General features: G+C 31.4%; 1 protein-coding gene across 2 annotated transcripts in view; it reads right to left on the bottom strand.

The window, feature by feature from the left end:
* The window catches only part of Eip74EF (Ecdysone-induced protein E74), a 150765-nt gene that overhangs the window by 11605 nt on the left and 126285 nt on the right, over positions 1-12875 (bottom strand). For both annotated transcript variants that reach the window (XM_070634224.1, XM_070634216.1), the window contains 2 exons: positions 12154-12399; positions 5480-5722 (listed from right to left, as the gene is read on the bottom strand). In XM_070634224.1, the coding sequence (XP_070490325.1) occupies positions 5480-5722; positions 12154-12399 (489 nt within the window). The remainder of the gene's footprint in view (positions 1-5479; positions 5723-12153; positions 12400-12875) is intronic.

The raw sequence follows: 12875 nt of genomic DNA on the forward strand, positions 1-12875 counted from the left end.
TTTGAGACGGCCACACTCTGGTTCCAGGAAGAAGTTAAACAGTTGGCATGAATTGATAAAAAATTGTCGACACGACTGACACGATTACAAATGCCCAAAAAAAGAAGTAACGCAATAGTAAGTAAGAAGAAGGAACCAGAAGAAGAAAGAGAGAGTACATGATTGTAATAATGTACATTACAGCCAGGCCTGACTGTATACATAATATCAATTTTACAAGCAGCCAAAAAGTTACTTTTTTCCTCGTCTCTTGATTCATAAAATACGCAGAATATAAAAAAAGAAGGGGGAATGGAATTCATTTACTGACCTACTGCAACAACAAAATTAGTAAAATAATGCAGTTACGCAATATTATTAAATAAGATCTCATTCTGGCTTTCTTTTCCTTTATATTAAATTATTTGATATTTTATTTTTTCGCATGGATTTAAAAGCCAAAAGTCGTGATTTTTATCTTTTGAATGAATGGATCAACATGCTGCCGTCTGTTTCCTCTTAAATTTCTCTGTACGCGGCTCTCTTTTTGAAGAATGTGATGGCGATTATTTCGGCTTGGCTGGTGGGTTTTTTGCTAATATGACTTTTGAGGTTATGTAATTTTGAGTGATTTATGTTGCTTCCTGGTTTTTTGAGGCAATTTGGGAATTTTTGAGGCATTTTAGAAATCAACGTATTTTTGGATTTTAAAAATTTTCTACTTTTTTGAAGTATTTTGACAACTTTGAGAACTTTTGTAATTTAACGGATTTTTAGAATTTAAATTTTTCTTGCTTTTTGAGGATTTTTGACAATTTTTGAAGCAATGCCCAATTCAACGTATTTTTAAAATTTGAATTTCAGCTCTTTTTGAGGAATTTTGAAAATTTTGACTCAATTTGTAATTTAACGTATTTTTAAAATTTAAATTCATTCAAGAAATGTCAGTTTGAACAATTTTAACGAAATTCTTAACGAAATCGAAAATTTCAAATTTCAAAAATCCGTTAAATTATGATATTCGATTCCAACTTCCTTTCTACTTCCAAATGTCAGACAAAACATTCTTTTAATTGTAATTTTTTTCAATAATTTCTTTTGATAGACGTGAGAATTTTTGTTTGAACAGAAGAAAAGAAATGAGATTTGGCGCCTTGATTTAATCATCACACATTTTTTACAGACATGAAAAATGAAGGAACTGAAAATTTCTTCAGCGAAAAAAAAGTGTAAATTTAATTTTTATGCGAAAATAAACAGAAGAAAAATTCTTTTAAAAAAAATTATTGGATGTAAAGAAAGAAATCTAATTAACAAAAAAAAAGTACCAAAAAGTCAACAGAAACCTCACATTATAAACGTGCTGGGACTCATTACTTTTTCATCAACTTGACTTTAGGTTTTGGGCGCACAAAAAAAATGAATAATTTCCTTGGTAATGAAAATGGCTCAAGCAAAAATCAACAGTGGCAGTAACACGACAGCTTTTCAATTTCTTTATGCTTACATTTATGCTTTGAGGGAACTTCCTTCATGCTTTTCCATTCCACGTGTCTTAAAAATTTCCTTTTGTGTCACCATAGCAATGCATACTTATGTAATACATGACAATTGAGTCATGTGATAAAATAAGAAGCATGAAGATGTTGAAAAGTCAACAGAATGAGTGAGGATTGAATTCAAACAGTGGGCAATTGCTATAGATATAAATTGATATGTCCAACATATCAATTTTGTCTTCTTATCACATCCATACGCACGTATTCACTTCCACGAATCTCACAATTCAAAATAAAGATTTTTTTTATGAATTTTCATGTCGTGATGTTGAGTGAAAAACTGTATAACAAAAATAACTGCCTTTCCTTTTCGACTTCCGCTAATTTTTTTTATTTTTTTTTTCGTACTCAACACAAAGCTGCTAAGTAAGAAGAACTTGAAAACTTTTCCATTATTCCTCTTCTTGATCGATGTTTCAAGCACAAAAAAAATTCAGTTCCAACTGTGAGTGTTTTTAAATGTTTAACGTATCACTTTCCGTATAATTCTTTGCTTGTTTGTTTCTAAAAAAAGGAAATAAGAATTGATGAAGGAAAGGAATGAAAAAGAAGTGAAAAGCGGCTTAACCTTGAAGGATTTATTTTTCGCTTTTAATTTTGTGCCTTTTTGTGAGGAAGAAACAAAGGTTAATGTTGTGATTGTTTTGTCAGAATTTATAGTAGTTGAATGAATTTTTAACGGTTATTTTTTGAATTTTTTTTGGATTTTGAGACATGAAGTTGGCTTTGATTTTTGAAAATTTAGTCGTTTTAAACTGAAATTTATATGAATTTTGAATGTTTTAGATTGAAGTTAGCTTTGATTTTCAATAAATTCAAATTTCAAATCTAAAACGTGAAGTTGGCTTCAATTTTTGCAATTTTAACTTGAATTTTGACAATTTTTACTTGAATTTTGGCAATTTTAACTTGAAATTTGCTTTATTTCTGACAAAACTTGAAGTTTGCTTTATTTCTGACAAAACATGAAGTTGACTCCAACTAAGACATTAATTTAAATTGAAAACCGTTAAAAATTTCAATAAATTCTTATTAATCCACCAAAACCTTGAAAAATTTCACCAATTTTAAAATTTAATGACCGTAAAACTCCCATAAAACCTCTTCTTATCAATTTTTGTGCAAAAAAGAATTTCATACCCATTAAATTTTTAATGATTATTTTCTCCTACAGCACAGAAAATTAAGGAAAACAATTAATCCGAATTTTTTTCTCTCATTTCCTTTGTGCTGACTGTGTTTTTAATCAAATATTAACCTTTTAAATTCCTTCCTTAACCCTAATCATTTCCCAAGAAATAAAATAAGATTTTCTCCATCCAAAATTATTTAAAAAACTAATTTTTTTTCAAGATCATTTTTCTCAAACATGAGAAGAAGAAAGCAAAGGCATCAAGCAATACACTTGAGACTTAAGCTAAAAATAATCTCGAAAATCTCGCGAAAAATAAGAAAAAAGGAATGAATGTACATAAGATAATAATAGAGCAGGAAAGATTTATTATTTTTCTCACAGCATATCGGCAGCATACAGGAAGATTAGCGACTATACTTTTTGGGTTGGAATTTAATTGATTGTAAGATTAGAGGTGTCGCGTTGTCCTACCTACTTATTCTTGCTTTTGTATTACTACAAAACTACCTTATTGAGTTAATAAAAGGCTTAAAAGACAATTTACGACCTATATTCACTGCATTGGTGGTCGCATCGATTTTTCTCGTAGATTTCTATTCCGTCATTCACAATGAGTATTTGTGTATCTGTATTATGTCAATTGAGGAAATGCTAAATTAAAATTGATTTTTTTTTCTTTCTATTTTTTCTAGTGCTGCTGCCATCATGGGAAATTCAATTGTATACAATCGATATATGATCACTTAATAATGGACACATAAAATAATGGCCTCATATTATGGCCCACATTTATGTGACTAGCTTGACATGAAAATAATTCTCGGGTTATCGATTGGAAATGAGTAGCACAGTGAGGGATAATGATCGATGCATTTGAGAATAGTTAGGGGAAATGACTTTAAAATGGCTGACGAAAATTCATGCGCCTCATATGAAGCCACAATAACAGATAAGATGAAGAACTTTATAGACTGAATTAATACTCAGACATAATCGATAGACTTTTCTTTATTTTATGAGCTTGAAGCTTGAATGATTTAAAATTTCCCATCAAGGACAGGATGTTTATGAACATTATACAACATTCTTTGCCTGACTACGTCGACGAGTGAAATATTTTGTTGTTATTTTCATATTTTCATCAGTGCTGATCGATTAATCATGTCATGTTGTGACTATACAACATGAAAGTGAAATTTTTTTTTGGACTGTGGACAGCATGACTGAGGACATGCAAAATTAATCGCTACTAATTCGGCCTAATTCATGAAACTGTGCCACAGATTTTTTTTGCAAATGTTGAAAATTCTTCATGTGTCAACCTTGACATTCACAAGGAAGTTATCTTCTTATCGATATATCATCGCTGACTCATTCCTCTTCCTGCCTACCACAATTTGCTTAATTTGTGCCGACAGAAAATTTTTCTCTCTTCTGCGTCGATGACAAAATTTTCCGCACACACAGAACAAGAAAAATAAAGTTTTTTCTCATCGTTATGTTGATTCACACATGAAGGAATGGCTGCCAAAAAAACATTTTTCGCGGTTCTTTCTACATGTCAAGTTTATTTTTCAAGTCACTCATACAAGAGTGCAATGTATTTTTAATCTCTTTTTAATACATTTTTCTTCCCGCACTTTTTTACTTCTCTCTCTCTTTTCTACGACGATACATAGCAGCGCAAATGCGTTGATCTAAATTTCACTTTCACGATGCGGGTGCTATTCATTTATTATTATTATTTTGCATTTTTCACGTTCTATATAAAAAAAAATATTTTTCATATGAAGCACAAAAAGGAATGAATTATTTTGTGTATTTTCACTATCGTTGCCAGCTGGCGCATTTTTTCAGCTCACTCATTCACTCATATCCGAAAAAATTATAATTATAATGAAATTTTGTACGTAAAAAAAAAGTATCTTCATCCGCCATAAAATATTCTTTTTTTGATTCTTTAAATAACTTTTCTTTTCGGCTGCATAAAATATTTCGACGTGTAACACGTCAAGAGATTTATAGATGAATTTTTTAAGATTTGTGCGGCTGTGAATAACGCTTTTTTTGCAACGGATGATTGTTAATTTGTCACTGCTTTTTGTGTAAATGATTGATGGAAAATTTTTGGTCAGCGAACTCTGTAAAGTTGCAATATTTTTGTGAATTTCACGAATTTTCAGCTTCCTGCGTCTTTGTCTTATTAAGGCAATGCTTATAGATGCAGCAATAGTGATTTAAATTGAGTATTAACTAGTTTAACCACTTATTTTAATGAAATTTGATAAATTCTGAATTTTTGTAAACAATGAAATTGTACGACTTGAAGTTGACTGCAAATTTTGAAAATTCAAACTTTTTTGTAACGGTTTTTGCAAAAAACATGAAAATTGAACAAATTTGACTTTAAAATCACAAATTTCATAACATCTTATTCAAATTTTTCACGTGCATCTCAACACAATAGAGCTACCTTATCTAATCTTCAACAGCTTCATCTTATTTTCCGTATACAATACATATTAAGTAACGTAAAGCAAAAATTTCTCCATGACGATAAGAAGAGCGTTAGATTTTGCACATTTGGCAAAAAAAGAGCAAATATTTAAAGGAACTATGATGATAATTTAATATAAACTGTGGCTAAATAAATATTTGAAAAAAATTGTGAATTCCATGTGAGAATCGTCAGATATCCGCAAAAAAAATGCAATTTTTCTTGTTTACACGTAGAAACTCATCGTCGCCATTATATAACAAGTAATAGAATATTAGGAGGGGTTGCAAAAAAAATAAAAATACTCACATGAAACATTCCTATTGTTCCATAAATTTCGCAATGGTGCTTGTGAATAGAAATTTGGATGTAAGAATGTTCCTGGCGGTGGTGGTGGCAATTGCTGTTGTTGTGATTGATTTGGTGTTGATGTTGTTCCAGATAATCCTAATCTAGCCTTTATCTCGTCACTGCAAATTGGTTGGCCATTTCCACTACTTGAACTATCTACATCGGAAACGCCGCTATCAGCTGGACTTGGTGGCAATGATCCTGCAAGATTTGGAAATATTTCTGTTATTGAAAATATTTCTAATAATAAAAAATGAAGAAAAAAAAATTAATCAAAATATTTTCTGTGGAATTAAGGAGAAGCAAAAGTAGTTGAGAAGTATAAAGGAATCAAAAGACCCATTGAGAGTGGATTCATTATTATATTTTTTATAATAACGTCATATAAGCACGATATGTATAAATGAGGGACACAACGATAAAATGCACCTTTTCCAATTTAAAGACTGCTGCTGATGCAGACGTATAAAGTATGAGCTGAATGTGTAAAAGGGTTTTTTTTACCTGACCCCTTCTGTATGTATGACTGCAACATTTCTTCTAAGACGATGAAAAGAGTGCATTCCCAGCAAGGGATTTCTTTCCTTCCAATAGAAATTGCAATAACTTTGTTTTTTATGGCTTTATAACTGAACAGGAATCATTAAAGGGAATATTTTTTTATTAGAGCTACTGCTAAATTACTCTTTATTCTATTGTTGGAGACTTTTAGTCTCTTTCGACTGTAATAAACGACTAAATATCCCCACAATGATACCTTTCTTCTATTCATCGTACATACAACTGTTTTTATGTTTTTACAACAGCATCTAACAAAACTCAGCGGGACTAGATCGTTAAGGACTTTATCCTTTCGCAATAATTATACTTAAAATTCCATCCTGCAACTGCATTATTTGAAATTCAATAATTTCGAACCTTCTTTCGCTCTAAATATTTCTATAGAATTTATAGCTATGACGATCGAATGGATCAGTCAATTTTGATATACATTTATTGATGCCTAAAATAATACAGGTGCCTTTTTTGATATCAAAAAATATTTCTTATTATTCCAAAATAAAAATCCTTTTTTTTTCAAATTTCTTTCTTCCATAAATACCGGATGGGATTTTTATTCCCTCAAAAAAATAAAAATTTCTCAAGATTTTTGCGAGGGCAGATGAAATTCAGGTTGTTTTCATCTTAATTTATTTACCTTTTTATTGATTGATATTTTTTTCATTCCAAAAATTTATTTTTTCCCAGGATTTTTGTTCACATCATCATCAATGATCGTAGTCATGTACCCACAATAACACATATGATATCAATTTCAATTATTATAAATCCTTTTTATTTTCCATTACTAAGGTTTAGGAAATGCAATCTCATTGACATATTGAAATTTACTTATAGCTAAAAGATCTGACTTGCAACTCTTTTCTTTTTTGTTGTTGTGAAAAATATTAAATTAAATCTGAATATTTTGTTTTGGGGGAGGTTTGTAAATGAGGTTTGGTGTTATTTTTATGGCAATTTCATCCATTTAAGACTTTATAAAAATTGGATTTTCGAAATTATTTTCGAATTTTCGAAATTATTATCGAATTTTCAAAATAATATCGAATTTTCGAGCTGTTTTTTGATCCTTTTATCGAAATTTCGAACAAATTGTTGAGATTTTCGAACTAAATGTCGACCTTTTCGAACTTATTGTCGACTTTTTCGAATTAATTGTCGACTTTTTCGAACTAATTGTCGACTTTTTCGAACTAATTGTCGACTTTTTTGAACTTATTGCAAATTGCTCCGAATCTCCACAGCTCCCTTTTCCGTCCCTAACTTCAGTACATCATAACCAAATGACCCCATTTGATGTTTCATATTTTGACATTTAGAAGGGATAAGAGCTACCAAACGATGATAGAAATAACAATGGAAAATATTTTGCCATTTCTCTTCACACACAAAAAAAAAAGCAGAAAGCAAAAAAATAAAGATTTGTTACTCGTCCGACAACCTGCTCTCTTGAAAATATAAAAATAAAAAAGGATTTTCCATTGTCCGTAAATGTTTTATGTTCTTCTGAGTCGGCAAATGTTATGCTTTCCTCAAAATATGTTTACAATAATCCTACGCTTCTCATCTTTGTTGACCTAGAAACATTCTTTCATATATCTTCTTCCTTCCCATTGCCATTGGGCCTCATTGAGATAGAATAGAAATTACCGACTTCTTTACTCGGCTATTATTTCGCAATGCAGTAAAGATGAAATGTAGAACAACAAGACATAAGGTTAATAGGAAGAAATTCTTTGTGGGACAACAAAAAAGAATCCTTTTAAAGTTGTTGGAACATCCATCAATCTTCTTAAAAAGTTGCAATTTCTTCATGCCTTCTTGCCTCTCGTCTGTCAGTTTAACACAAAAGAAATATTTGCAATTTCATTACCTAAATTTTTTGTTGGACATATGCAAAATTACGGAACTGCGAGTTTTTGAGGTGCTAATTTTCGCATTTCAATGCAAATGAAATTCGGTTATTAAAAAAAGATTTCTTCATTTCTTGTTAATAAATTTTTATATTTTGTGTATGTGTGAATCACCTTTGTTGGCTATTAAATTGTAATTTAAATGCATGCACACGTGGAATACATTTTGGATGTGGATTTATGCATTAATTGGCTGTAGTTCAATGGCATTAGGTTTGAATTTGATCAGAATTAGTTGAAATATGCTCAAATTCTTCTTAATATTGATCAAGGAACTTAAAATTTGTAAGAAATCTAACGTTCAAAATTTTTTTTGAAAAATAACGACCAAATTAAATTCAAATTTTCAAAAGGGCAAAAAACACGTGAATTATTTTGGTGTAAAAATTGGAAAATTATTAAATAAAGCAATTAAAAATAGTTCAAAGCTTTTAAACTAGGCTATAAGCCAACAACTCGATAATTAGAAGCTAAAGCTTCAAACCAAAGCTGTCTAAAACGTCTGGTAAGTGAAAATTGCACTTAAAATCATCAAAATTACCAATAATCAAGATTTTTTCTTGAAGCAGCCATAATTCATCAAAATAATGAGATCAGAGCTCTCACAAAAGATCCAGTACACACAAAAAATTCAATTTGCATCTAAACAAACCACAAAACCCATCAGATGCTTAAAAATAAATTAATTTTTTTCCATCATCCTCCCATCTTTATAAACACAAAAGTCCCGATGATGATTCTGCAACAATTGCATATGTGTACATATGTAACAATCTCCTTTCTTTTTTGAAAGCTGCACCCACAACAAAAATAGAAAGGAATTTTGAAGAGGGAACACAAATATCGTCCCAATAAACTAATATTGATTGCACATTGCCACATCAAAGGGATGGATAGACATTTTTATGCAAGTCAACATCATAATCGATTCCGAAATTTACACACATTTGCTTTTTAGATTAGTTATAGAATTGGGATATTCTCGACAATAAGCAAATATTATAGAAAAATGGACATAGAAGAAGTAGAAGTAGAAGTTAATAATACAATAGAAAAGGGATCAAATTCATTGGCATAGAATTATTTACAAAAAGGATTAGGGACATCTTCACATGTATTGGAACCTGATCCATCAAAAAATACATAAAATTGAGAGTTAAGTAAGCTGCATAGAATATCAACTGGTGGTACGGACAAAGAATAAAGATGAAATAAAAAAGGGATAAGACAGATGTAAATTAAGGACACTTAGTTGAGCAGAAATATCCACAATATTTATTGTTTGTCATTGAATCACTCAAATGCTTTATTAGGTTTCCAATTGCATTCTCTTTTTTGCACATTTCTCAATCATTATTATTGCATTTTGTTGGATGTTATTTCTGTCATCATCCTATTGTTGTGGATGTTTTTGAAAGAGTTTATTCAGGCTACTTGATGGAATTAAATACTCGATATTTATTGAATAAATAAATGCAATGTGTGAATAAAATTCATTATTTTGTATGACACAAAATGGAAGGATTATGCATGCGGGCAAATATTCATCATATGCGTGTCTAAAAATGGTCGACAGGCACTAAATCCAGTTCCACAATAAAAAAATATCTAATAATGCTCAATAAATAACTGAAAATTTAACAATAATGAACTAAAAAATAAATCTTTTTTGTGGACATAGACATAAGACATAGAAGTTAGTTATATCCATCACATAAAATTTACTTCCAGTATCTCCTTATTCTTATTAAATTGAATAAAAAATATTTAATCAGATGTGGTCATCGTAACGATCAACGTGTCGAATCTAATGCCATTCATTTAATAAAAAGAGTGAATGGACATAAAGCAGGCAGGAGAAGAACAAGAAGGTAAAAGGAAGGAATATGTTATTTAAAGAAGAAGGGTAAGCGGAAGAAAGGAAGGGTTTTAATTCTGTTTGCAGTTTTTTTTTAATATTTATTTTCTTTATTATTACTCAACGAGATATGGAAATGCTGAAGGGGGAATTGCTCGGACAATTGCTCGGACTTTATCGAAATCTAAGCAAAGGCATTGTTTTCCTGCCGTTTTTTTTGAAGGACATATGAGAAAAGGATAATGTAATTGATGCGGAATAAAATGAAATATGATGTCCATTAAATATTTTATTTCATTCCTTTCTATCCTTCTTGTTGTTTTCTCACATCATAAAGTTCCAGTTCCAGTTCATCCTTTCGTTTTGGCTATTTACTTTTGCGGATATCACACTGAGATTCTTCTTGGTACCCGCCAGATGAAAATTATTTCTCTTGACAGACACACAGGCAGTAAAAAAAGGGTTAGAAACATAGAAAGTGACTAATGCTACTGCTGCTGTAGCTTCTGATTCCGATTTTTTTTTTTCTCACGCATGAGAATCTCAAAAGTGGACAATGTTCAACGGACATTCTTTCCGGCTGATGGACATTAAAGATCTTATTCTTAAACATTGTTTGTCAATGTCTTAATGCTGGCCATTCCGGGGCCACATTTTAGAGAATTATAGAGAATTTTCCATCAAAATATTTTGATCCGATTCAATGGGAAGAAAAAATATCTCGAGGCCATTTCTTGGGTATAGCGAGCAGCTCAAAAATAAAAAAATTGATTTTTTAACAACAAAACTTTTCATTCTCATTGTGTGTCTGTATATTTTGGGCACATAAAAGCCACTTTTGCTTGCCATTTTTTTTTTATTTTCTCGCGTCCTCGGGCGTATTGAGAGGACGAGATGGAATGAAAAGTGAATTTCGGCCCTTCAAAAAAAAGAAGCAAGTCTTATTGCAAACATTCAATCAACCATGGACGTCACAAAAAAGGTTGTTGAATGGGGATCGTTTGGCTATGATGGATATCAATTAATAGCACTCGGTATATAAGCCGGCAATGCAAGAGTTAGTTTCATTTCCAGCATAGAGGCACCATCTGTCAACATTAAACGAGCATATTCACCTTAATAAGCGTACTCATGAGTATACTCATCTTGAGCAGCATATTATAGTCTCTAGGGAACCGCTATATCGACATGTTGACCGCAAGACGTGAGAATGTCCTGATGGTTACGTGAAGATTGCTTTCGATCCATATTTATGGCAAGAAATGGTAATTGTCGCATCATAGACTGTTCAGGTCAGTTGGTATAGTTCAATATCCTCAGTATTATGGACATACTTTCTGTCTGTTAGGATTCAACTACTTTGATAGGCTCATTGTTGCTAAATATGTCATTTCAGCTACAAAACTCCAAAACAGACCATCTAAGACAGCCATACAGCATCTTTACTTCACTATATGCATGAAGTGACTCCATACCCTTAAATACCAGACCTAACATCCAAACAAACCCAACCAAGAGAATTTCTATGCCTTTAAAACAAATTCTTCAGCATGCAAAAAGGCATAAAAATTTTTTCTTATTTCCCGTGTAGTATGCCAACCTCAATTCATGACTGAATATGTGGATATAAATCAAATATAATATTTTAATAAATTTCAACAGGCAGTCAGAGGATGAATGGAATAGAAAGAAAAAGAAATTGGCAGTAAATTTCAACAGGCAGTTGATTATATGCAGTAATAAATTCCAGTTTTTTTATATCAAATTTCCTAACGCAAAAAGTACAAGGAATAGAAGTGAAAAGAAGAAGAAAAGCAGGAACTCAATGTGGATATAAAGGAATTGACAGTCCTGTTGTGCTAATAAAAATAAATACGAAAAAAACTTGAATGAAATGTTGACCAGGAAAGGCCGTCTTCCTTAAAGGCTATTTTCTCTTTTGTATGCGCGCGAGATTTCTTAATGGAAGTGGACAATAGTCAACCCTTTATTCCATATCCATTCAAAATCCGTTCTCGGAAGCAAATGCGACAAAAATTGTCGTTTAAAAATTTTTCATTTGAAATTCAGCATAGCTTGATAGGAAGGAACAAGACGCAGAAATGGTCATTAATCATTTTTATTAAAGAATAAGAAAGGAAGGAACAAGATTTTTTTTTTCAAGCAAGGTCATTGTGAAGGGTCATTTTGATTCTTATTTTTTTTTCTCAACATTTTATCGACCGTCGGCGGCTCACAAAAAGACTCTATACAGCATAAAATAAAAATATTTAATTAATTATTACTTCTTATCAACATACCTGTACTTGATGAGCTATAACCTCGATGATATGATTGTGAAATGTGTGTTCCACTTAACAGTCCGTGCAATAATGGCCTATGTTGATGTTGTGGACCATTTTGTAAGCCATGTGGTTGCTGTTGTTGTTGCTGTTGCTGTTGTTGAAGCTCCTGTACAATTCTGTGGGCTTGTTGATGTGCAATTTGTTGGGGCGGTGGCGGGCTTGGTGATTGAGATATTGGTAGCTGACTTGGAATTTCAGTATCTGCAAGAAGAAGTAAAAAGTGAATTTTGTGATTAATGAAATTTGATCATCCTAATTGATTTCTTGTTTGTACAGCATGTGGATGTATGAATATGTCATGCACGTTGCCAACGTAATAAAAGTAATAAGAATGCCTCAATGAACGTCAATTACATAAAGAGTCAAAAATCTGCAATTTGGCACACACAAAAACCTGTTTCCCAACTTTACACAGTTTCCTTTGATTAATTGACTGCCATCGCCGAAAAAGAGGTTTTGCAATCATAAAAAGTATATATTTAAATATCCATAAAAGTCCAACCACAAAAATAGTGTCGATAGAGATCGAAACATGTATGGCATTTATTAATTATTATTGTCGGTAGATCAGCGGACGGCTTGATGATGAAAGGCCCAAAAACGAGATGAAAAGAAGCAAAAAAATGTGGAACAAAAATGCTTTTTTTTGCAGACATTGTTGTGACTGTTTCCACTTC

Source organism: Chironomus tepperi, unplaced genomic scaffold, assembly GCF_022539635.2.
Source record: "Chironomus tepperi strain 1889 unplaced genomic scaffold, CSIRO-AGI_Ctep_v1 contig_9, whole genome shotgun sequence".
NCBI lineage: Eukaryota > Metazoa > Arthropoda > Insecta > Diptera > Chironomidae > Chironomus > Chironomus tepperi.